Raw genomic sequence first — 27445 nt, 5'->3', positions numbered from 1 at the left:
TTCAAATAAACCAACTGAATGTAAACCTCAGCCAGCGTGCAGGCAAAGGACTGTTAACTTCCTACCTATCAGAAAGCCCTTCCCATACTGTGCATGCTCTCCCAGTCACAGGCAAAAATATGAAGCTTATAATAAGGAGAGCACTCTGGCAACACCTCGCATTGAGGAGGAGTAGAGGTTTGAAGAAAGCATTCACCTTTTCTTCCTTGGAGACCACAAGACTGAATCAGTGGGGAGAGCCAGTGCTGTCAGTCCTTGACAGGCCGGGTCCATCCATGAGGCAGAGAGAAGCAGCTGCCTCAGGTGGAGAAAGCCATTGAGGTAGTGCTGCCAAGGCAGCACCACAATAGGCACTGAACTGCACTGGGCTTTCGCCATACCAGATAACCACATCTTTACATAAGCATTTATTTGAAGTTCTTCCTGCTCAAATGGTTCGCCACGTGGAGCACACTCCATGCAGTTGGTGCTGGAAATGGCCATTGCTACACTGCTTGGTTGATTAACTTCCCCTTGCTTTTGGGCAAAGCGTGTGGATGGGAATCATGTGAAGGAATGTATTCATATCTTTGGGGTGGGGTGGGGGGATGCCACGGCATTTTGTCACATTTTTGTGAAGCCACTAATTAATTTAATTAGCAATTTAAACTAATTAAATGGCACTTTTTGCCTTCTGGAACAAATGAAATAATTTACAGAAAGGTTTAATTCTGGACACTCTGATGTGGCATTTAAAACTCATCGCCGTGTCTTCCTAGCTGCAGCAATATCAAGGGGGAAAAAGTTTGCTTCTATTAATCTGGTTGGTTTATGTTTCTTAGCTTTAAGCAAGAAAACATGGAAATGCACAAGAGAGGTGGAAATGATGTGCATCTGTATTAAAATAAATGTGTATTGTTAAATATGCAACCTTGCAATATTATATAAATTTTGCTAGCACGCTAATTCTCTTCTGGGTAAACAGTGTGTCCATGAGCACCATTAAACTTCATTTTTAACATAGTTATTAGGGGCAATGACACAGTGCTGACATTAAGTTAGTCTCCCGGGAACAAATTATTTTTCTCTGTAGGACTGAAAACTCCTAAAATCCAATCTGTTGTAAAAGCTTACCAGGGTGGGGGAATCAATAGAATTTCAGAGGACCACACGAGTTTTTGTTCAGCAATACTTTCATGGTCCATAGAGAATTTCTGAATATTATATCTTAGCTGTCTTCAAAAACTAAAATATAGGCCTCTGGAAATTTAAATTATTCCTCTTATAATAAGGACACAACTGAATATAAAACAACATGAATGTAGCAGTGTTGTTGTTGTTTTTTTTAAAAAAGCAGTCAGTCACATCTGTGAAATGCATCATAAAATTATCCTGAGGCCAAACACACAATATTTGCATATAACTATACAACAGATGCTGGAATGAGCTTTCTAGTTTTCCTCCCTAATACATTCAGCATTTGACAGTAATAACAGCAATCCTTAACAAAAAAAAGACTACTGTACTTGAGCTTCAGAATTAAAAAGAGAAAGATCCAAAAAAGGTAGCACTGCACAATTTTCTATAATTAATACTATTTTTCTTCATAATCTTGCAAGGTGAACAGTGAATAAGAGGAACATCTTACAGAATCTTCTCCTTTATATACACAATTAAGCAGATGAAAACAGGAGTTTCAGAACTATCCTAGTCTTAATCTAGGTAGGTAAGAGGCAGTGCTTTTTCCTTTCCTCTCTTTGTTAAGATCAGTTGTGATGGTTACCAATTCCATTTTCCATCACAGGGACTGACTCAAATAGATACAGATACATGAAAGAAATATCGGCTGACTGGGCATCCATGATTCCAGTCTCTGCTTCCCAGAGGTGATTTGGGCACATGTCCTGGCTGAAAAAGCCTGATGTTGCATTTACTGAAAATACTGTCTTGAGCAGGGGGTGTAAACGAAGATGCACTGGATTTGAAGTTACTTTATTCACATGGCTGCATCCTAAGGAATGCTTGGATTATTCCATGTGGAGCAAGCTGGCTAAAGTACAACAGAGTGTTTTTTATTAATTTATTTCATAAATACACCATGGTTCTAGGAAAAACCTAAAGGCCATACACCTGCCCCACTCCAGCTATCAGTCCCTAATGCTTCAGTCTCCATCCCATAACTCTGTTCTGCATCTAGCACATCCTTGACATAAAATAAGTATTCAGATTGAATGTGAATCTTTAGTCTGGTCCAGCCTTCCTGCAGTGCTCCAGAGTGAATATTTACAGCAGAACTTTTAAGCTACCATACCTATCACTTACCTTTTCTTCTTCTTTTGCCCCTAGAGGTAAATCAGTCCCAGCTGGGAGGAAATGCCACACTGAACTAAACTATACTATGATAGTTTCTAAGCTGAAAGTTCCAGTGCTCTCAGATCTTTAAATTGTGAACTTAACAGCAGGAGATAAAATTGTGGGTTAATAGTGCTAGTCACATTTGGGAGTATAAAATGACAAACTATGTCAGACACAGAAAGATGAACTTTAACTCCTGTTTCAAGGCATTTGAAATGCCATAGAAACATATACACTGGAGTGAATTCTTTGATGGCTGAGTTTTGTCAAAAATGACAGCAGGCTGCCTTTGAATGCCACTTAGTTCCTTGACGACGTGATTTACCTGCCATGCGATTAGGTCCTTCAATTTTTCAATTTTTTCATGATCTTCTGGATGGTCATACACATATTTTTCAGTAAAAAAAGCCTAAGGGGAAAAAATGTCATTTTACAAAAGAAATTACACATTTGACAATGTAGAAGAACTAATAAAAAGTGAATACACTTATTTAGCCATTTTCAATAGAATATGAACTTTTCAAACGGGAAGTGATATGCAGAAAAGTAGCATTGTTGAAATAGGCACATAGGCACACAAGTGTGTTTTCCGTGCTAACTGGCTTTCACTAGTGTGAGGGTACCAAGGAACTAAGAAAGGCCAGTACAGTGGTACCTTGGTTCTCAAACTTAATCTGTTCCAGGAGTCCATTCGACTCCTGAAACCATTTGAAAACCAAGAAGCGGCTTCCGATTGGCTGCAGGAGCTTCCTGCACTCAAGCAGAAGCAGCGCCGGACATTTAGCTTCCAAAAAACATTTGCAAACCAGAACACTTACTTCTGGGTTTGCGGCGTTCGGGAGCCGATTTGTTCGACAACTAAGCCGTTCGAGAACCAAGGTACCACTGTACAGAATTCGATAGCATAAACAGGAGTGGGGGGAAGTGAAGCCAAAATTGGACACTTCCCCTAGTCCTCATGCTGCCTACTCAAAGCCAGGTAAGCTGTGTGGTTTCGGAGTTTGGAAAGGAGATGCGAGGCTCTGGCAGGATCCTAGAGCCCCTCAATCTTCTTCGCCCAAGCTGGGAAAGTGCTAACTAGGCTTTGGGAAGGAGGAGGGAGGACTCTAGGACCCTGTCAGAGCCTTCAAACCTCCTTCCCAAAGTACAGCACCTTTATGACCTAGGTTTGAGAAGGCAGAACGAGGGCTGGGAGGGACATCAAATGCTGCTGTGGGCAGCCGTAAAAGGCCTCATGTTGGATCTCAGAAAGCTTGAAGAACAGAAATAAACCACAGATGCTGCCCCAGTTGATCCTTATTCAACGTGGGTGGTTGCTGGTCCCCAGCTTCAGTGATTCTCAGAGGAGTAGATTTGCGTTCTGTCCCTTCCCTCAAAAAGATTGTTACAAGAGGCCTATTTTCAGAAGTATTTGCATTAGTAAAGATTTGGAATGGTTCCTAGAAAAGACAAATATCCTGTGGATCATCCATTAATTTAATAATTAGATACACTTTTAGTATATATAAGTTCTAGGTTTCTCATCGCCGGAGAGCCAACATGGTTACACAGAGAACACTGAATGAACATACCTTTTCATAGTTGGTGAAGCCACCCATAACCGCAGGATCTACAATGCCATTTAGCAGCATTGACAAAGGATTAATAGGCAGGTTTGGATCACTCAAATGTTGCTGAACCATATTGTTGATTTTGTCATTTGTTAATTGCATGGTTTCAATTGCATTTTCAAGTGGGCTGATTTCAACCTGAGACAATAGCACACACAAAAAATCATTAGAAAAATAATTACATATTGGCCTAAATTCAACTGTCAACTGATTTCAAAGTAGAATAATGTTACTATAGTTCCATTTCAGCAATGAGAACAAGAACTGATATTCTTATCATTCTTAAAACACCAGAATGAGCACACATTAAGCCTTGATCCACATATAACATTTGCCATTTGCATTTGCTTATGCAGGTATTCACTCAAACAGGCCCTGCAGGGGGAGGGGCAGCTGGGGACACTTGCCCCAGGACACCTGGGTCCCCCAACCAGGCACCGGCTGGTTTTTTTTGCTTGAGTTTATAACTTTATTCTAATAGGACTCTTGCCCCGGGTCTCAGACAAGCTCTGCATGGGCCTGCACTTGAAACAGCAACACCACCCAATTTATTAAGATATACAGCCTGGTCCACCTAAGACTCATGGCAGCTAAAAAGCAAATGCATTACATCCATCTGTTTAATCTTAAATCACATTACCAGGCTATTACTTAGCTGAGCCAAATCCCACCGTCATATCAGCCTCCAAATGGATGACTTATGACCCTTGACTACATTCACCTGTTGGCAATGTGACTCTAGTATTTAGAATGCTTGCCATGCCAATAGAGTTTTTTTTTAATTTTGCATCTCCATAGACCTACCTAAGTTGAACCCTGGATGGGTCTATTACCTCCCACCTCTAAAGAGCCACAAGGCTGTATTCTTTTCCTATTGAGGTGCATTATGCCAGGTGATGTTTGAAACACTAAAGAATTTCTAAAGTGGTTTGCAATGCAGCTGAAAAGCAGGGGAGAAATGATTTGGTCAAAACCCTATTATAAAAATCAAAAGGGGGTTCTGCCCATGTCACCAATGACTGTTTTAAAAATCAAACAAATACTATGAGAGAATAGAAAAGATAAGGGGTTAATTGGAATGTGTAAAAAAAAACGCAAGTCTGTATTTGATTACAGTCATTTGCATAAACTTTACATAAGAACACTTCTGTCTACCTATCAGTAACATAACGCATTTCTGAAAGGCACTTATAATCAAATCTTTCTAATTGTCACTCCTACACCTGCACTCTGATTACATCTAACTTGCCTTAATTATCATTTTTTAAAGTGTGTTTTGTGCATTATTTTGGAATGCAAAGTAATACGACAAACAGTTCTGTTGCATTTGCCAAACAAATCTCTCCTCCTCCCTGCTGCATCTGACACCGTTGACTTTTAAATGTGGTCAGTATGGGGCATAAATTGAGTTACAGAACGAGTAAAGCCTTGCACGCTGTCCTTCCAAGTGAATGCTGCTTCTAGGGTGCCCAGTAGTGTGGTCAGAACAAAGCTACGTAGATAGACAGGCAGATTTAATTTATCTGCTGCATCTTCAAAAATAACAAAGAAATACGTTACTATACAGATAAAAATGCTGTGGTTAAATATGTTGACTAGACACTGTACATAAACATCAGTCATTGTGCATACTCACAAAACATTGTGTAGAAGAAGGACAAATGAAGAGCATGGACAGAGTATTTCACATAATCCTGGTCAACACCCATTGTTTCCAGTAATACTGGGGTGGGGCATGTGTACAATTAGAATTCTGGCATGTCTCCCAATAAACACCGCCCAAAGGCTGGTTCTCGCCACTGTCAGGTTCATTACAATGCCTAGTCATGCTAAATGTACATCCATGTAATTAAATCTAGTCTAATCTTTTCTCTCACTTCATCACGTTTTTAAGGAAGACTTATACTGGCAAACCAGAGAGAGGGGAAGACGGAATGACTAATGAAAAAGCTGTTCGGACAAAAGGATTAAGGAGTTCAATGAATGGTTGGGAGGTAAGCAGGACTGAACTTGCTGGCCGCACGCCCAATGCTGCTGACATCTTGCTGGCCACACTTCACAACAGTCATGAGTTTGGCACCTTGACTGGCTTCTTGCTTAAATGGAGGAGCTGTGCATAGCCCCTTCCCCATGTAATATTGAACATGCGGCCATAGCTACTGCATGTGATCCCACCCATGCCTCATGCATTCAGTGTAAACGTGAGGACTCACATCTGAACAGCCCCATAGAATTGATCCTTCTTTGGGGAAGGTCAGTATTGTAGTTCCAGGGTTCAACTTGACCTTGAGCTCTCAGGGAGTTCTAGCATAAAGTTGTATCTATCAACAGAAGTGGTTTACGACCAAACGATAACATATGAAGAAAGTAAAATGTTTCTACAGGCATGGCCAAGAATAATTTGCTGGATTAGATAGGCCTCTGGTCTGATCCAGAAGGGCGATTCTTGCATGCTTAAAGGTAAAGGTAAAGGACCCCTGACAGTTAAGTCCAGTCACAGACGACTCTGGGGTTGCGGCACTCATCTCGCTTTACAGGCTGAGGGAGCCAGCGTTTGTCCGCAGACAGTTTTTCTGGGCCATGTGGCCAGCATGACTAAGCCACTTCTGGCGAAACCAGAGCAGTGCAGGGAAACACCGTTTCCCTTCCCGCTGGAGCAGTACCTATTTATCTACTTGAACTTTGACGTGTTTTCAAACTGCTAGGTTGGCAGGAGCAGGGACCGAGCAGCGGAAACTCACCCCGTCGCAGGGATTCGAACTGCCAACCTTCCGATCAGCAAGCCCTCGGCTCAGTGGTTTAGACCACAGAGCCACCCATGTCCCTTAAATTTCACCAATCTGAGCCAGCAGTCTTGGGATTGCTGACCATCTCTATTAAATTTGCATGAGATCCTGGGCTCAAAAGATTTATTAAATGTCCTATACTTATACATTCTCTTGAGCTACAACTTCTTATGTAGCACCAGAACCATCTCTGATTATTGACTTCTGCTGATTTCTTAGCTTATTTGATCTAGCTCCTCTTTATTGCTCTTGGTTCCCTCTCCTGTGATCCTGCTTGGTTTTGCCAGCTGTTTCTTTCACTCAAAGTCTTCCAGCCCTCTAGAACTCACTGTAGTACTTGCCGTATCACCTTGCCTTATATTGCCTAATTCTGTCAGCACTTCCTGCCCTCCTTCTGATGACTAAGAGTAATGGATACCTTCTGGAACCAGACAACCTTTTCCAGGTTAGTGGAAAAATATAAAAACTGTCTAAACTCACGTGGTACTGAATCACTGTAATGAATCACAATACTGTGAATAAAAATATATGCATCTGACCCACCAATGTTCTCTGGATACCTTGTTCTTTTAAATCCACAGTCTTTGTTTAACTGTAGTATCATAAGATTTGAGGGATCATTTGGCATTGCAATGGTATTTCTGGGTATTAAATGATCTTATTTAATCCATCATCACAGATATTATAAAGAGATCACACATTTTCAGCCAACTGAAGCTAAGCTGTCTTCTACTTCTTTCTCAAACAGCACATTTCTGAAACAAATGTTTGATATCAAGGAGAAGTCATCTCTGAATCAGACAGTGCTGTCTACGAATGCCATGGCTACAAGTTTAAGAGTGCCTTGGTAAAGACTTCTGGTATTTAATATTTGATTTCCTTACACTAAGCATAGGCAAATGGCAAGTTTCTTCTGCTGTTTGCTTATGTCTTGATTTATTACAATGTAAATCTGTCTGTGTTCAAACTTTCAAGTCAATGTTTATCTGAATCCTTACCTCTATCTTCATTGCAAATGCAAACAAATTAACCTGGACAGCATAATGTGTGTGTAGTCATATGAAAATTATAAGTTAATACTCCCCACCCCCCTTCTTTGAGCTACAAAGAAATATAGACAGGTGGCTGGTGTCAGGTTGGAATTAGCAGGGTTTAAAATTTAAACATAAAATGCTTGCAATAAATTATTATAATAACTGACTGCTCAAGATTCTTCGCTCTGCTCCCAACCTACCATCAAGGGAGAGGTGTTTCCAACTACTCCAGCCTTTGCCTTTGGAAGCAATATACCAATCTGCTACAGGAGAGGGACACTGAGCAACATCATGGAAGGGGTGTTTGTAGGATTAAGGTGAAACTGTGCAGCTCCCTTGTTATTTTTTGTATTGGGTGTTGCATGTTGTTTAAGTAATTTTGTTATATTTATAGTACTGGAATGTGTTTTTTGGAAGGTTACTATATTTGTTGTTTAGCTATGTTACTATGAAAATGTTTTAGTAGTGTTTGTTTGAAATACATCCCTGATTCTTTGCTGTAAGCTGTTCTGACCATGATTGTGTGGAAAAGTGGCATGAAAATATAATGAATGGATGAATGAATGAACCTTGCTACCCCACACATCAGCTGTTAGCCGCAGAGACTGAGTATGTAAACAAAGCCCTGGTGCACCTCTAGGCTCTTTGGGACGTCCTCCGCCCTCTCTGATGTCCTCTTTGGGCTCCTGGGAGTGTCTCCTCAAAGCCATGAGGACTCCCCCTATCTCTTCTGCCATATCAGGGTATGAATTGAATTACAGGCGTCTCCCCACTACCGCGTGATTGACTCACACGCAACCACATATTATTATTTCCTAGCGTCACGCATATATACACAGTCACACATAAGCATGTAAGAGGTGGGGATGGCTGTGTATACTATTCTGAAAAGTATAGCCACTTTTCATTTACATGTTTTCATCTAAAAATACTATGGAAAAGAACAAGGAGCTAATAAGGTATGTTCCAGATATAGAAAAAATGTCCCCTTTGTTGGTAATATTTACACCAGCAAAACATTTTAGAGTCACTGAAAAAGTTGGAATAGCTGCAAATTAAACAAGTAAATAAGTGACTTAATGCTGCATGGATAAGATGTCGGTGCTGACTTTTACAACTGCCTAGTTTGTGTTTTTAATTAATAAATTTCTTAAAATAAACATCAACATGCATCTCTAATTAAGGAGACTACACAAACCACACACAATGCAATAAAATGCATAAAGGTTTTAAGTGTTGTATCACACCAGGGTCTCCAAAGCTGAAGCTGAGGAGGACTTTTTTGTGATAATTGTTCAAACTGTGTTGTATGGGACTATTGGTCCTCAGTTGCTAGAAAATAATAGATAGAAAATATTTATGACTTATTTGAAGTTCACTGTTGAACCCACTACAATGAGATTGGATTTGCCATGGTACGAAGAAATTAACCAGTGGTGTCAACCATATTATGGTGATCAGGAGGACCACAATGTACCATGCCAAAGGTTCCTGAAGCAGAAGGGCAGGAACTTAAGCCATAGCATCAACATCAGAAGCAGTATTCATATAATGTAAGATCAGCAAACTGTACACGTTCAGTTTTTAAATAAAAAAATAGCAGCCATGTGATTAAGTGACCTCAGTAAAAATCTTCTGAATTGATCTTACCATAAAAACTGATTTGACTTCAAACCATCTTAAAATTCCAGGTAATTTATATCCTGTCACATAAATGGTTCTCTCAATCCACATATTCTGCAAATTTAAGAGAAAAGATTTGAAGTAGAATGTTAGCAGATTGATAGGCTTTATCCTAACCCATCATTTATATCTCCATTATCACAAAAAGCCTAGCTGCAAGTATACAGATACTACAAAGTTGGCTTTTTTTAATGCACCAAAAGAAATCTCATGGATTGCCTGTATCTCATGGATTGCCTGGAGTACTCTTCCATCTACCATACTAGATCAACTTTATGTTTCTTCTCTGAGAGTCTCTGTATGTGCACACATGTGCTTGCATGCATGTGCTAAAAATCTCTCTCCTTTTTTACCCTACCTTGGGTGCATTGCAATCTGTTTTTGCAATTCTTGTTATCTTGTCACTTTTATTACTTTGGATAAATAGCTGTGTAATCTGATTTGCAGTACATTACTGAAGGTGGGACAGCAGAGCATATTCTCCTAACATGGAAGTTGGTAACTGTTGAAAGTTTTCACAACTCCTATCTACTTCGTAGAAGGTGAACTTCTTAAGTCTCCTTTGGGCTTATCAAGGTCATAGCCCAAAATCATGGGTGGGGAACCTGTTTCCCTTAAAGTGTTGTTGGACTACAACTCCTACCACCCCTGACCATTAGCCAATGCTGACTGGGAATGATAGAACCCAGCAAATTGCATCAGGTGAGGCAAGGTTGATAATGAATGCCAGCTGACATGGAGAGGAACTTTAATCCTTTCTTCCCCTACTACAGTCCTGAGGAAAATTCCTTGTCTGAAGGGAGAAAATTTTGGAGACACTCCAACAATGCCAATGGGAATTTATCCCCAAAGCAAATATAAGCTTCTGAAGATGAATTTTCCTCAGGACCACAGAAGGGCAGGAAATGGTGTTTGCCCCCCTCCCCTGCCATGTAAATATGCATTCAAGGCCATCTGCAATTTGGCCCTTAGAAAGCATCAACTCTAGGGTCTACACACACAACACAGCTTAAGATCTCCCTATAATACGGATCTGAACTTTAGAAAAACCAAAACTGAGAGTTTAGTGATCATTTAATAACATCTATCACTATTAAAAAAAAAACTTTCAAGATCTTGGGTTGTATTCAACATGGTGCTAAGCAGATTTTCTATCTGTACAAGCATTTATTCTTGTGTAATGAAAAAATCTCCAGTTCTCCTCCCTAAATCTGTTCAAGTAGACTGGGGGATAGAAATGGGGGGGGGGGAATCTCCTTGCACTAGTGCTAATCCTTGTGTTTGTGCAAAAATGTAGTTGAATTCCACCCACTGATATATAGGATTTGAAACATAAATACTGGCTTCAAAGATCAACCATATGGTTTTGTGAAAATATTATTGCTGCCTAGAAGACAGAAGTTAAATCTGCATGGCTACAATGTTTACATTAATGAAGTCAACTTTCAGTAACCGAAACCTGTATTTTTTAAGTGGATGTGTTTTTTGTTTCTTATAGTAAGGATATAACATTTTAAGAGGCAATACTCATATCCATGAACAAAATTTTGGTCTCCTAAAATATGCATGCATTTATTTCAAGATTACTAAATGGAATCCAAATAGCTATTATGGATCTCAGTTTAACATGCAAAAATTACCGCAAATTCGTTGTCCGGGTTTTTCTCTCCTTTCCGAACAGGCCGTGAATACTCAAACCGCTGAACCTCATTCACCCTATAGAAACTGAAAGAAGGAAGATACACAATTGCATACAAATTTTCTTATAACACACATGAACATTAAAATGAGGACTGCAGCACACAATGAACCCACTGTGTGGCTTTAAATCACCAGCCGCTGCATGAAATTGTTCTCCACACAGTGACAGCTGCCGAGTGATTTAAAGTGACCTCTATGCATGCTCCAGTCCTAACTGAATAAAAGGTTATTAAAGTAACTTTTGATTAAAAGGTTGGATACAAATGATAAAAGGCTTAGAATAGACTTGCAAATAATAACAGAAATATAGGGCCACAAGGAAAATTACCAGCCCCTCTGCTCACACTTATTGATCTTCTGGCACATTCACAAATAAATGCTATTTACACATTTGGCTTAAGAAGCACCTTTATATATCTCATTCTGCCCTTATTTCACAAAGACCAGGGCAGCATGTGTAATTCTCATCTCCTATCTCCACCCCACACTAAGCAATTTGTAAAGAAGATTACATAAAGTGTGTGTGGCTGGTCCAAGGTCACTTACGTGTGCTTCACAGCTGCGTGGGAATTTGGAGCCTAGATACTACACCACACTGACTCCTTCAAATAAGTAATAAATACCTTAGTGAAATGTTGCTTTTAAAACATTTTGGGAGCAGGATGAAGTAGAGTAGTTACTTATGTCTCCTTGGCTCCAAAGACCCTGTGGTTAGAGCCACAACTATGATTATGAACTGCAACTGTTTCCTTCAGTTTGGGCCCTGGTGGCATTTAATTCTTTCTATGGGAGGTTGTCCATCATAATACTTTGGAAACTTTGGGTAGCTCAGATTGCAATGTCAACCCAGAGAGCATATGAAAGGTTAAGCGAGATCCTGAGCACACATGGAGTCAGTTTGGGACAGGCGTTGCTTTTAACAGGGTAAGGGGAGAGCAGAGAAGAGAAGGTGTCCAGTCCAAAATTCATTTCTGCTTGAACCACAATGAAAAATGTAATGCGTGATTTAATTATATGTCCTTGGTGTATATTTCACCTTTCTGAACAGGATTGGCTCAAGGTGTGGGTATATAGTTTAGCAGGTCATTTATCAAGTTATCTATTTAATCAGGTACAGCCTATTAAGTCATAAAGCGCAATTATTTCCAGAGAGGTAACCATGTTATTCCTTTGCAGCCAAATCAACAAAGATTCTTGTGGCATCTTAAAGACTATAATATTTATTATGGCAGAAGCTTTCACAGGTATCTGCTACATGAGGTGCAGTGAAATTCCAGACATTTGTACCTTAAAATTTGCTCTGATACCGGCTTGTGAAATCTTGATGGTAAATCAAGCTTTGGCTTTACAGTGAAGCACTGAATATCTGAATTACAGTGTTAAGAACTGTAATGATAAAACTGATAAAATTATGTATCTGTAAAATTTCAACTTAAGTGGACATTCATACAGTAGAGTTATCAAAAACAACATAGGAAAGGAAATGTGTCTGTGGATTCTTTGAAGGGACCCCATCACACCAATAGAGCACATTTAAAGGATACATTGCGCTGGAGAGTTCTTAATGTTTTCTCCTGGAGGAGAAGTTGTCTTCATTTTCTCAGCATTAGGGAACTGAGTTAATAACCTGGCTTCAAAATCTTCACGGCGCTCATATTCTTTTCCTCGGTAAATAAAAACTTTGTTCTATCAACAAATATATAATGAAATTTGGGTACATTATAGATTCCATTAGAAAAGCCCACATATATCTTGCTTAAGCATACCTGGTATTTGTTTAAAAACCTATTTCTACAAACATTGAAACTATACAGTATCCAGAAAACAATTGAAGATAAAATCTGACATAAATTAAAAGCTTAATAAAATAAATTCTGCACCAAGAGCATATTAAATTAGGATGATTAATTTTCCATTAAGATTTTATTTTTTTAAAGATTTTGAGTTTGGGAACATTGGCTTTTAACTCAATACATATGTTACATTTGTGATGTGATAGTGAAAAATGGGCCCTTATGGGAGCCATTCTTTGTGGGAAGTTATTTATGATTAGCAGTTCCCTATACAACAGCAAACCGCTTAGCGTGTGCGTGTGTGTGTGTGTGTGTGTGTGTGTGTGTGTGTTTAACTATCAAGTAGTATATAAATTTTGTTAAATCAAGCAAGTAAAATAAAATGTAACTGCAACCATTCAGCTAAGAATGAAATTCCCTGAAAAAATGGAATGGTCCTTATGTATTATGGAAACTATTGTGGAAGAAATGTATCACGTGAACCATGACTTCAGAGTGGCTGCAGGATTGGAGATTATAGAAATAAAAAATGGCAAAGACACAGGAAATAGTTAACTATTAGGGTTGAGAAGTCAAGGGACAATTGTCATTGGAGCAAGAAAAAAATGGGGTACCCGTGAAGGCCCACATCTGACTACATAACCCAACCCAACTAGGATCCTCTTTGGCTTAATAGGCCTTGGGATAGGATGGGCTACGAATGAACTATTTTTTAAAATAGAAAAACTATATCCAAGCACTTTAAAGAACCCCCTGCGAAGAGTTCAGTTCAGTATCAACACCAGTGATTAGAACAGAGCTTTTATTTTGCATTCTATTCCTTTGTCTACACAGATTATACAGAAAATGGAGTATGCTAATTCAGTTCCATTTTAGTAAAATAATTCAGGACAGCTTTGCTACTTCTCTTGTGTTTCCTAACAATTCTCCAGAGCTGTATTTAGCAACTCTAAATCACTAGCAGATAACTCTGCCCATAGAGAGAAATGTGTACTGTATTGCAAATTAGTCTGCATGTGACAAAATGCTTAATAAATCACAGGCCTTGCTTTTGTAAAGACAGCAGGGAAGTTGATAGATTTCATTGTCTTGCTTTTAGTTCAGATATGCTCTCACCCCACAACCCCGAAATATGGGGTCCCAGAAGTCCGAGAAAGGCAAGGTCCTGTTGCACAGGCAGAAGACCATTTCTCACATGCATGGATGCAACCTTTATCTTTCAAAATTTTACACAGAAACATGTCACTTTGTTCTGCTGCCGCAGCCTTGCTCATACCAGGAGATACAGAAATTAGGTTTTCCCTTGCATTTAGTAAAAAGTGGGGTTGAGTTATCAAACTCTATCCCCCATAGCATGGGAATGCTTTAAAATCAGATACAGCTCTGTACCAATGATCCAATTCCTATGCACTTCAAAGAGTCTTGAGCATGTCATGCATGAGGCTGTGATTGTTTCTGAACCAGTAGTGAATCGCAGGGAAGCTGTTCACAGTGTGGCACTCATTAAGGCTCACTCCTGTGACCTTCCATGTATTCTCCTTACATTAATGAGTTTGTCTGAGCCTCATGTTTTGGGGACCCACGAAGAAGAGATTGGGTGCTTTCACTTTCGAACAAACCACAGTTCCCAGTGACATCCAAACTCAGAGAACTATAATGTATTAGAATAAGCCAAGTGTGTAAGAGGGAAGTGTGCACACTTTGGGCCCATGCAGGCTTATTTGCATACTTCCCCATTATGTCTAAATCAGCAAAATGAGGTGTTCAGAGTCTATAAAATTGTATTGGGTTCATTCTCTCTCAGTGTAATCCCATTGTTCAGGTTTTGACATAAAAAGTAGCAAATGTTGATGATCTCTGTAGCTATTTGATGGATGAATTCACTTGGGGGGAAATGAGAGTAAATTAACCACTCAATTGTTAGATTTTATTTATTGTTATATCTAATATATCACAAATCAGATTTGGGAGCTTCAATCTGTATGAACAAATGTCACTATATTTTTCATTTTTTATAATTATTATTACATCTGCAAAATCAGTAATTTGCATCTAATGCACATTGGTTCCATATCATCCTTTTCAATTATTTGAAAATTATATGATTCGTAAGCAGAGATCTAGAGTAAAGCAAGCTTCTTCTAAATAAAATTGTGAAGTCAAAAATAGATATAAAAAGTAATACATCTTGGGGAGAAAAGATCCTAAAATGTATTGGATATTTCATCAACTTAGCACACTGAAAGAGGATGACATTTTCAAGTATAGCATCTATCTGTTACCCATCAAAAGCTGAAATCATTTACCCGTAGAAATGTTGGAAATCCTTGTCCATAGTATCCAACAGCAAAATAATCTGGTTTAGGTCTGATTACTTTCACAATATTTTCATAGAACTGTGCTTGCTTTTTCTGTGTAGAAAAATATATAGTTAAAAAAAATCTTTCAACAGGAGATGACAGCATTTTCTTGTTAAAACTGCATTTTCCATTTCTTTAGAATCCTAACACATGCACTTCCTGGTTATCTGCAAGTGAACATATTAAAGTATTTCAATCTGGTTTGAGAAGGCACTAGTGCGTGTATATTAAAAGAAGTTGACAGGTAATACCCTCTCTCCGCTCAAGGTACTTGGCAAAAATACAGTGGTACCTCGGGTTACATACGCTTCAGGTTACAGACTCCGCTAACCCAGAAATAGTGGGTTAAGAACTTTGCTTCAGGATGAGAACAGAAATCGTGCTCCGGCAGCGTGGCGGCAGCAGGAGACCCCATTAGCTAAAGTGGTGCTTCAGGTTACGAACAGTTTCAGGTTAAGTACGGACCTCCAGAACGAATTAAGTACTTAACCCAAGGTACCACTGTACTTTGGTCTGTACCTGGAAGTCTTTATCTCTGGTTCAGCAATTCTCAGAGGTCTCATTTTCCTTTTTGGAACCAATCATATAATAAAATATTTATTATTTGCATATCACTTAAAACGCAAGTAAGACACAGGTGATTATATCCAACTAAGTCATACTCAGAGCAGACCCTGTGAAATAAATAGACTTCTGCTACTTAAGCAATTGATTTCAATGAGACTCTGGGTTTTGACTAATGTTGGATATCATCCACTGAATTTAAACTCCACATCTTAACACAGTCTAACTGGGAAAGGCAGGAAGGACAGAGATTATAAAAGTACAGTGCTTTATAAATTATTTCTACAAATTCTAAAGGCAGATACAGTGGTACCTCGGGTTAAGTACTTAATTCGTTCCGGAGGTCCGTTCTTAACCTGAAGCACCACTTTAGCTAATGGGGCCTCCTGCTGCCGCCGCGCCACCAGAGCACAATTTCTGTTCTCATCCTGAAGCAAAGTTCTTAACCCGAGGTAATATTTCTGGGTTAGCGGAGTCTGTAACCTGAAGCGTATGTAACCCGAGGTACCACTGTATTGTTAAAAGCAAGAAGAAAGAGATATAGCAGAGAAATGTTTAGGAAGGTAAAGAGTAAAATCTTGAAACTTTTAGAGGAAGAAAGCAAAAAGCGGTGGGGTGGGGTGGGGAATTGATGTGTAGGGAGAAGAAAAAGAAAGTGAAGAAAAATCAGCTAAGTATGAAAAGCAAGGCAAATGAAACAGAAACAAACCCCCAACACAGTTAAGCTACCTTTGTCTGATCTTAGCTTTCAGAGTCCTTTCTTAAATGGGAGAGCAACTCAGAATATATATATATATATAGAGAGAGAGAGAGAGAGAGAGGTTGATAGAAGCCCATAATTGTTTTGTCAAGTACACACAGGGCTCTTCAGCAAATAGATATGGAGATATCTAACAGTGTCTTTCCATCAGCAAAACAAACTGAAAAACCTGCCTTTCCTCTCCTCCCTCATGCAGCCACCCCAATGCAGTCCCACTAAATCAGTTCTTGAGATGTGGGAGATCCTCTGGACAATATTTGAGAGGCTGAAGTGGGGCTTGAGGGCTGGAGGGAAAGAGGAAGTTCACTCGCTGAATTATCACCCACACATTGTAGGTACAATAGGCTTTATGTATAACAACAAAAGCATTATTAAAACAATGCATTTTTTTTGTTACCTGTCGGATTCAAAGTGTGCATGAAATTAACTCAACAACAGGGCTGACAGAACATACACAAGGACATGTGCTGCAAATTTTTTATGACCTAATTGTTCAACAAAAGCAATTTGCCTCTATGTGTCACATATGCTACTCATGAAACAGACACAAAACACCAATCCAACTGTGAAAGTCTCTAACACAAATTGTCTTCAGATTCCTATTAGCCTCTCTGGTTGGGAAACTTTTCCAGTGGCCCCAAACAGTTTGAAGTGGTAAAACTTAAAAACAGGAATTCTAGAAACAATCTTATGTTTTTATTAATTCACAATGGACTGAGAAGGAACCTACCAGCAGTTCACTGAGTTGTTCATAATCAAACATTTCGTTTTCGTACTGTTCTGCAAGTTCTTTGCCCAAGGCAATGGCTTCTTCCCACATCTGTTAAAAAAACAGCACACATCTGAACCTCAGTCACAGTTGCAAATCTTTTTTTAAAATCCAAAACCCAGTAATATATGTTGCAATTCATGGTATGTATGTACGTACGTACATATAGCCTACCTATAAAGCAACAAAACAAGCAATGTAATAATTAAAAAACCCAATATTACATTTGAACAGATAACATAGGCAACTTTTCAGATACCTATATTCCTGCTGCCTTCTCTCTTGACCGATAAGCCAAGAGAAAGGTAAAAAATAAGATTAATTTGGTATGGTTTTTGTGAGGTCGTTGCACGAGAGGGCAAATAGGGAAAGAGATGTTGGATGCATGGCATGCAAATCTAAACATGAATGAGCACAATGGACTCTATTCCTTCACCAACATACATCACAATGCTATGCATGTCATTCAAGGAAGAGGGGGCTGCAAATACTGTTAGTTAGTTAGTTTAGGACAGAATCACATTCAGCTTGGCCATATTACCTATTTAGCTTAGGCATTTGTAATATAACGTAATATATGGTACCAAACACCTGGCACAACTAGATGAGAGAAATGATTGGTTCTCAGGTAAATAAACATGTGCATGCGCACACACGCACATACACAAACAATAATAGCAGCGGAGAGGGGAGATTAGAGTAGATTGGGTGGCATTGGTGTATGCTTTTTTAACCCTTCCCCCCTTGTGTAATTTCTTGATTTGTACCTCTAGTAGCTGCCCCCCCCCCCCAGATACTATATAGGTTCTAAATGCTTTTATGGTATGGGGGTTTGGTTTTCAGTCTGGGTAATAATCCACAGCATGTATGAACCTTAATTTTCCTAGTACCCTGGTACAGATCCCAGCATTCATTTTTTTAAAAAATACAACCATGTGAAATTTGGTATTTATTTATTTAAATATGTAGTTTTGAAATTATTTTACCACAAAATATGGATTTTAAGCATATTTTCTCTCAAACTCCACATCTTCCAAATATATTTTATCCTAAAATATGCACTTCAATATTTTTTGAACTATGAACTGCATCACAAACTTCACCAGCAAAACCTGAAGGATAACCAATCGACACATTACCCTGGTAGTTGCAGTTCGTATTAGAAGACACGAAAAATAAAATCCTCCAGCATCCCTATTTGTTAACCTCATCCAAGTTACCTGCATGTTTTACTATGTTAAAAAGACAAAACCCCAGAGATCTAATTACAGATCTTCTGCTATGTCACCCAACTGTGATCTAATATATTTGTTGTTAGAAACAGCTGAAACTTATCAATGCCAAGACTGAAAGACACCGCAGCAAAGGAAAAAAAACTCGGGACATTCTCTGTTCCTTTCGGAACAGTGAAGAGTATTTATAGCTTTAAAAGCACACTAAGAATACGCCAAGTTCATCAATTTGCACAGAGAGCCAAAGGCTGCTACTTCTCTAAGGCACAGCACCAACTGAATAGAAAATACAATTCTTGAAAGACAACTTTATTTTCTCATTTGCAATACTAAGGCAGGGTTAAGAGCATCTTTAAAGCAGGAGTTTGTCAGCAATATGAATCTTGTTTCGTAATGTAGCAAAAAAAAAAAAGCCATTATGCATCTTTTCAAGAGATTAACAATCACTTTTCTGTCATAATAGTAATACAATTTATTCTTCTTTACTGTTAAACAGTGTAACTGAGAAGTTTTAATTTCTTGACCATGCCTACACTGGAGTTTTCTCAAGAAAATAAAGTGTATATAAGGAATTGTTTGTGTGCATGAAATGTAGAAAACCTATGACCAGGAAATAAAACGATCTTCTCACTATAAGGCAGGAGAATTGCAGAGTGCTCCTGGCACAAGAGAATGGTCCCTAGAAATGTGAAACAATAGGTTGGAATCCACATGATGCTTGAGGAGATTGCTGGGAACCACATACAGGGCCATATTTAATTGTCTCTCTCAACTGAGTGAACCAGACAGAGGCTTTTCACAACCTTTCCCTTTCTCCTACAATCTCCCTCACTGTCCAATGGGTCTAAAAACCCTCTGGAGCAGATTGGGAGCGAGGCCCTGGCAGATGCAGAAGTAAAGGGGAATCGGAAAAACCATCTCTTTCTAGCCCCCTTTTCCACGCACAAAAGTCTTCACTAGATCAAAGAGCCTTCTGTCAGTGGAAGGACACAACTGTATGCAACCACAATAAAAAAATGCCATGCAGCACTGCAAAAAAATTGTTCAGCCAATCTTTTTTTAAAAAAAGAAGTTGTCTCTAAAGTCCTGTGAAAACTCTGAATAAGTTTCCCATGTTCACCGCAGCAAATTTATTTGAGAGAGAACAGTGCAATTGTCACAAGAGCCTCTGATAACTGAAATCTATAAATATTCTTGAAGGTCAAAAATGTCCAATCTGCTGCCTCTCAGATTTCCTGCTTTGGAACTTTTCCCAGCTTTGCCTAGGACATGGCAAGTCATCTAGAGAAAAGAGAATCAGTATATAGTGCTTTGTTTGATGTACGTTTTTAAAAAACACACCCTAACAAAGGCACAAGTGAATGACGTTGGGGATACTGCAGTGAAAAAATATGCCTTCCTTTCACTGAAAAGATGAGATGTACGGTCTGTGTCTCAGGGACACAAACATTCAGCAACCCTCTTTTATGGGAATGGGTCAGCTTCCAAAAGGGAGACCTTATTTTTATATGGAGGCAACTATAATTTTAAAAGTTCACACTCAACAGTCACAGTCTTAAAAATGAAATGTGGGATCTGGTTTCACGTGTGTTTTTTTTAAAAAAAGAGCTCTCAGCAGTATAAAGGAAGTGGTACTGAAGCTCTACCCAATGTAATGCTAGGTTAAAATGTTATGTTTCAGAAAAGGAATATTATTTTAGAAGAATGTAAACTTCTGAAAAAAGTCAGGGTTTGAAAGATTACACTGCAAAAGATGGTTCACATTTTGTCCTGAGTTACAGGGAGCATTACCCTAGGGTTGGGCACCCTGTGAGTGTGCAGAATTTGAAAAGCTTATGGGTGCACATTTGTACATGTTCTGCACATATGTATGGCTTACCCAGTAGCAGAAGAAGAAGGAGTTTGGATTACAAGTCTACCGCTCTTAACCACTACACCACACTGGCATAGTGGCGCTGCTCTGCTCACGTGACAACACTCTGGCTGTGTCGCTGTTTCATACTGGGATGGAGAGAGCTAAGGGCAAGGTGGTGACTAGGTCCATGTGGCATCAATGTACTGGTAGGAGTGCCAGATTGGCTCCAGACCGACCTTACTGCCACCTTGCCCTTTGCCCACTCCATCCTAATATGCAGGAACAACTTAGATGCAAGGAGGTCAGATGAGTGGCACAGCCTCAAGCATGCCATCTGCTACTGGCCCTGCCCATGCAATGTATATACCCTACTTTCTCCACGTGGCCCCCTACACATGAAGTTGAGGCACATCTGAATGCATACGACACAGGCCGTGTGCTGGAAAGCGGCTGAGAGCTCTTCCCAGCTCTCAGCCGCTTTCCAGCATGAACTAGTCCTAAATCTGCACAACACACTAAATATATCTATAGAGAATAAGGCTTACATATTATTTGTTGAATTTAAAGTGGAATTTTAATGCAATTAAGGGCCAAGCTAGATGCGATGTTAACAGTGTTTTTGTGTTTTGTGGCTCACAAATATCAGGATCACAGCAGGTAGAGAATTTAACCCTCTCCTTGCCCTGCTGTGGTCCTGAAATGAACCCCTCCTCTCAAGCTTGTATTTGCATTGAAGGAAATTCTCCATTGGTACCAATGACACAAGGAAATTAGATGAATCTGTTATTTCTCTTATGGTTCATAACTTAGGACTACTTAGGAACATTGGAAGCTGCCTTATGCTGAGTCAGCTCATTGGGCCCATCGAACCCAGTACTGTCAATCCTGAGTAGCAACAGCTTCCCTGGGTCTGAGCAGAGATCTCTCTCAGCCTTACCAAGGGTTGCCAAGGATTGAATTTAGGACCATCTTCTAGGTGCTCGACCACTGGGCCAAGGACCCACTCAATAAATATGCTCAATAAATTTTTGTTCTGTATTATTTTATTTTTACTGCTTTTGCGATGACAAATTAAATTCTCTTATTTTGTTCTCATTGTTTATCAAGTAATTGGAAATAATGTTAATATGGATAGGCAAATTATCCTGCTACAGTATACTTGTAATTACTTGTTATCCCAGTAAAGTACAAGATGTATTTCAGTTGGTGATTAGAGAATCTCTGTAGATTTCTAATCAACACGAGCAAACGATGGAATGAAGAGCACTCTCAGGAAGTCAGTCTCTTAAACACATCTAATTTAGCTTTCTCATATTATCTATATTTGGATGTAGGATTCTCAATTGGACTTCTCAAGCAAAATGTCTATGTCTCACAAATCTAGCTGGATTTCCTGGATCACCTTCCCCAATGACAACCTCATAAAACAGCAATTAAAGTGGTCTCTCTTTTCTTACTATTTTTATGCTCTCCGACCTAGCTGTTGATAAGTGAGATTTTCTTCCTTCTTGTTAGAAAAACTTCCTAACATGCCACTCAAATCCTTATACAAGTTTCCACACACACACACACAAATCTGCTTACGGTCCATTAACCTTATCCTGCAGGAAAAGTTTTGTTTAATATGCTCCTGACTAGCACTCTCAATCTGATGTTTCGTATGAAACCACTGTCACCATTTCAAGATATTCATTGGCTCCCAGTACGTTTCTGAGCACAATTCAAAGTGTTGGTGCTGACCTTTAAAGCCCTAAATGGCCTCGGTCCTGTATGCCTGAAGGAGCGTCTCCACCCCCATCATCCAGCCCGGACACTAAGGTCCAGCGCCAAGGGCCTTCTGGCGGTTCCCTCGCTGCGAGAAGTGAGGTTACAGGGAACCAGGCAGAGGGCCTTTTCGGTAGTGGCACCTGCCCTGTGGAACGCCCTCCCAGCAGATGTCAAGACAATAAACAACTGAAGGCAGCCCTGTTTAGGGAAGATTTTATGTCTGACGCTGTATTGTTTTTAATATTTGGTTGGAAGCCACCCAGAGTGGCTGGGGAAACCCAGCCAGATGGGCGGGGTATTAATTAATAAACAACAACAACAACAACAACAACAACAACAACAACAACATGATCAGTTCCTGGCAATGGGAGTCTTTATACTCAGGCTTAATATGTGCACTGTTCTACTAATCTCTTCCTGTTTTCCTACAGTTCAATTCTTCAGCTTCTTCCTTCCTATACATCTCATTTACAGGGTAACCAAAGCCACATCCAGCATGTTAAGCAGGGATTACAAATGGAAGGTTAATTACTTCTGAATTATCTGGAGTAAAGGTGGTTCATTGGTGCAAGGCCTGCATATATGTAGTAGCCTTTTAGTAGAGAATTTTGAGTCTTAGTAGGAAAAGAGTCACTTAAGGGAGAGCTAATGTATGCTGGAACTACATATCCACCAATACTTTGCTTTGCAGGAGCTGAGGGAGCATGTGTGGGGATGGATACATGGGGTTGCAGGGCTGCTGCCAAGCAGTTTTCCAAGCCATTTCTTCCCAGCTAGATTCAAGGAAAGACAATAATTCTGGCAGGTGGATAACGGGTTGTTTAGAAAAGGGAGAAGAATTAAATATTCCTCCTGTTGTTTGAAGAATGCCCCTTACAAATAACTGTACTTGCCTTGAAAGTTCATTACATGGTTCCAACCCACGTTTAGTTTCATAAGATGGGAAATCAGAAATAATAAACCAGACTATCTACTGTTGGGGCTGCATTTTCAGTGTTAAGAGCACAGTGTTTTTGCATAGCCACGTCAAGCCTTCCCGAATTTAACATTTTACATGATTTAAGATGATGATATGGTGTGACAGGAGGGTGAAACACTGGGGAAAGGAGCGGCTTGTGGACTGTGGAAGGAGCAGGTGAATGTGAAGGGGGAAATAATTTCTCAATCGCCAGCATGATGTAGCAGTACTTTTAGTGTTAAGTGTTGTTGAGAAATACCTGACTACAGATTGCATTAGTATCTGCCTTTTCAACAACAGAGGGAATTCAGTAGCCAAACACTGATTAAACTGTGAGAAATTTAAGACTAAAATCCAGGGCATTTTCAAGAAGCACATGGAAACACACACAGAAGAAGAACAGAGCTGAGTATATCCTGCCCTCTATAGCTAGCAATGCAGCCTTAAATCTTTATTCTCTATTCTACTAGTCCTTTTCTTTTGTCATTAAACTTTACTTTTAATTCTACACTTGAATTGAGCTCCCCCCGCCACAAGTTCTCTCAGTCTCAAACATATATGGCCTAGATATCAAAGACCTATGAATACATTTTACTAAAAATACAATGTCACGCCAAGTAGCCTCACCCTCAAAGGTTTTCTCCAGTCCTGGTCTGCTCTGCTCTTGCCCGCTAGCTTCGAAGATGTTGCTATAAAGCCAGCAAACAGCTTTGCTATAAGCCAGCAAAAGGATGAGGAAGAGACACCAGCCCATGTGTCTACTGCCACAGTTTTGGAAGTAAACACACAGTCATGCCCCAATACTGTATGACCTTGAAAGGAAGGAATTATCTTTCTTGCATCCTCAGGACTTTTATTTGCTGGCCATAATCCCTGTGGGGAAGGTATGGTAGTTAAAAAAGAAAACTCCACAGACCAAGTAGTGGCAACCCTTTGAATTGTGCCAGGTAGCGGTTGCTTTTATTTCTGTGTGGCCAAAGGCCGATCTAGGGGAACGCAACCAGTTTGGTCACACCAGGCGCAGAGTTTCTGGGGTGCTACAACTATGAAGTTCAACAGAAGGTGAAAGGGGGGGCACCAGATTTTGGCATCATCCAGGGTGCCATTGAAATTTGAGACTCCAAGATAGACCACCAGTATGGTTCTTGTACAGGTTTTTGTTTGTTTTTTAAATTAGATTATAAACTGCTTTAAAGTCTATTTTCAGGGTTGTGAAGCAGCTTATTCCTTTTCTTATATATTTAAACTATAAACCCACAAAGTCAATACCTGATATCCCTGAGCAAAGGTGTCCCTGCACATTTAATTTTCTTTTTGGACCATTTAAAATATACTTGTTTTCCTTTACTGCCAATGTTCCCCAGATATGGACTCAACCTGCACATATTTTTCCTGTGTACTAAGGAACATAGAACGCAAGTCAGATAATGTGAATTTTCAGTTGGAAAATTCGAGAACCTCTGTAAACAATTAGGAGCTCTAAAATTGTTCCTTGAATGCTGACAACACAGATAAGAATAGTACAGATTTTGCTTATCTTTCTAAAATGGAACCGAAAAGGATACAAAGCAAACATTCAGCAGTTCTTTAACAAACCGACACTTACTTTCCGTTTTCCATTAATACCCACAATTGGTGTTAAAACCAAAACCAGATTGTTCTACAAAACAGTGTTTTTGCAAACTGTGAATTTCTCATTTTGTAGAGCCATGCATGGTGAAAGCATCGTAAACAGGTATTTTGCCTGCTGCTCATAAACAGCCAATTAGTGCCATGGTAGCAGAAATGCAGAAGTCTGTATTTAAAATAACATGGACTTTGGAGCTGATTTTCCCTTTAAAAGCTGAAGAAATTAGAAACAGAAATGCTGCAAAAATACTGTGGTGTCCTGCTGGTTTCATAACACCCCATCACACAAGCAATGACATATTTCAAATTTGTGCCCCTCCTTTTAGCCTGTTTCATGTCAAGCTTCACATGACACACTGAATACTTCTGCTGCCTCTCAAACCATTTACTGATTATTATATCCTGTATGTATCCTGCTTTTCATCTAGAAGTCCAAGGAACTCACAATTACATTACATTAGGGAAAGCCTCAGAATGAGCACTCCATTTCATAACCAGAACCACCCAGTATATTATCTTGAGTGTATAAGGTAGCTTAGACTGGCTCAGGGTCATGTTGTGAGCTTACTGACTGAGAAGGGATCTGACCATAGGTCTGTCCACTTCATGTCGATCTGCTGCACACTAGCCATTAGCAATTCCCCAAGCATATTCACAGACTTGACTTGAGCCCATGCACACTTTAATTAGTCACAAACTAATCTCTGCAAAGTAAATACCTATATGTGTATGTAGGAGTGTGGGGGACACATTCTTCCATATACAAAACTCCTGGCACTTGTCAGTGAGGCCACCTGAGCATTCTAAACAAAAACTTGAAAAAGCTCCTTCCTCCTCTTCTTCCACCATCTTCCTTGCCCCAAAATGTATCTTGGGACAAGCAGACATGGCTCATCACAACCCTTGAGGCAGAGTTTTTCCCTTTCTGAAAATCACCTCCTGACCCTCTGTCTGAATCCAAGAGCATTGCTTCAGGTTTGGGACATCATTGGACACAGCCCTTTTTTAATTGCTGTGGGAAGTCCTAAAGCTACCAGCTGGATAGAGCAACTATAATAAGGAGCTGCCAATTAGATGGCTAATTGGTCATGCTATCTTACTCTGCCCCCTGCCTTAAACTCTCATTGTTTTTACCAGTATCAGCTTATCATCAATAAATCCCTTTAGAATAAGATGTGCCTTTCCTTCCTGGTAAATTGCACACTAATCTATGCCCTTTCTGTTTATTCAACATTTTATGTATCTCCTGTCATCGTAATTAGGCTCTAGCTTCCAGTTTCTTTATAAAAAACTTTGCAAATCTCAACTTGAGAGCTCATGGAAGGTCATTTGATGAATTCTTTCTTTGTCATTTTGGCACATTTGTAGCTTGCAATTTTGCAGTAAAAGCAATGGAACATGCTTCCTTATTACCTTGCCCTTGTCAAAATAATGGATAATTTCTTGATAGAGCTGATCTTTTAGTTGTCCTTGTGTGGCCGCCTGGTATCCATCCCTCTGTGTAAGATGCGCTGCACATGGTTCTTCTGACCACTAAATTAAACCATGGAGAAAAAGAAGGGAATAACAGGTAAATGATGTACCTATAACTGTGCTCTATTTTAAACAAGCCCATGTGATGGATTCGTAAGTTGTTTTGTGGGTGGGAAATATGACATCAGTGTTGACATCTTGGAGTTATCACCCACTTTTGCAACCAACCAACCAACCACTCTTCATACATTCAGGTTAACTGATCAACCACAGACCAGAAAAGACTTTACCTACCAGAGCAGGTGCTAAATTAAAAGCTCTTTCAAATAAAATGACCTTGCATTCTTGCTCAGTGCACTCAGTTTTACATTGCAAAAGAGCCTGCAGCACTGAGTGATGTCAATATGAGTATAAAGAACTGTAAGGCGCAAAAAGAAAAGAGGCAGATGTAATGTGGGCATATAGGGGAAAGAAAAAAGTTACGGATGGAATTACAGAAGGGGCTCATCAACATGGAACGTTCTTGTCCTCAAGAGCTTTGCAAATGGCTCCGGCCACCACAAGTTGAAAAAACTGTCAAAGGCATAGTGGATAATATATGCCATTCAGTTAATAGAAAAAGACATCACTGACCACAGTTAACAGAATCAAACTTCTATAGACTTCAATAATGGTGTGTTTGTGTAATGGGGGGGGGAGAGTGGTGGTGCTTTTATCCTACTTGAAAAAGATCCTGCATTATTTTAAAATCAGCAATGGAATAACACTATACCATTTTAAATACAGCAAGCCTGTCTGATTTATAGGTTAGAGCTAATGCTCTTTTTACTTTTTAATTAAGTCTTACATTCAGCAAGGAGAAAGCTGTTATTTTTCCAGGTATCTGACTTCAAGTAATTAACAGCAGCAAATTAAGAAACTTATCTTGATTTTGAAATTTTATAAGGCAGCAGTAGAATCATTATAAAATTGAAATTCATTACGCTTCTATGCATGATAGAGGTATTGTGTTGTAGCCTCAATTAAATAAAGAGAGGAATTCAGGAAGAGAACATGATTTGGCCTAATGTTCTATGTATGAAATATACTGCTATATTTTAAAACTTGCCATGTCTTACTTTTCAATTCCTCTGCTTG

At 39.4% G+C, this 27445-nt stretch overlaps 1 protein-coding gene across 4 annotated transcripts in view; it reads right to left on the bottom strand.

Moving 5' to 3' along the window:
- DOCK1 (dedicator of cytokinesis 1) overlaps positions 1 to 27445 on the bottom strand; it is a 347244-nt gene that overhangs the window by 25519 nt on the left and 294280 nt on the right. For all 4 annotated transcript variants that reach the window (XR_014548912.1, XM_083616828.1, XM_083616827.1 and 1 more), the window contains 9 exons: positions 26249 to 26368; positions 17356 to 17445; positions 15248 to 15352; positions 12693 to 12834; positions 12436 to 12514; positions 11088 to 11172; positions 9415 to 9501; positions 3906 to 4082; positions 2660 to 2743 (listed from right to left, as the gene is read on the bottom strand). Coding sequence is in view for 3 of the 4 variants with exons in the window: in XM_083616828.1 (XP_083472954.1) it covers positions 2660 to 2743; positions 3906 to 4082; positions 9415 to 9501; positions 11088 to 11172; positions 12436 to 12514; positions 12693 to 12834; positions 15248 to 15352; positions 17356 to 17445; positions 26249 to 26368 (969 nt within the window). In the remaining variant the exon portion in view is untranslated. The remainder of the gene's footprint in view (positions 1 to 2659; positions 2744 to 3905; positions 4083 to 9414; positions 9502 to 11087; positions 11173 to 12435; positions 12515 to 12692; positions 12835 to 15247; positions 15353 to 17355; positions 17446 to 26248; positions 26369 to 27445) is intronic.

Source organism: Podarcis filfolensis, assembly GCF_964270895.1.
Source record: "Podarcis filfolensis genome assembly, chromosome: 5".
NCBI classification, from domain to species: Eukaryota; Metazoa; Chordata; class Lepidosauria; order Squamata; family Lacertidae; genus Podarcis; species Podarcis filfolensis.
This window is presented reverse-complemented; position numbering and strand designations above follow the sequence as displayed.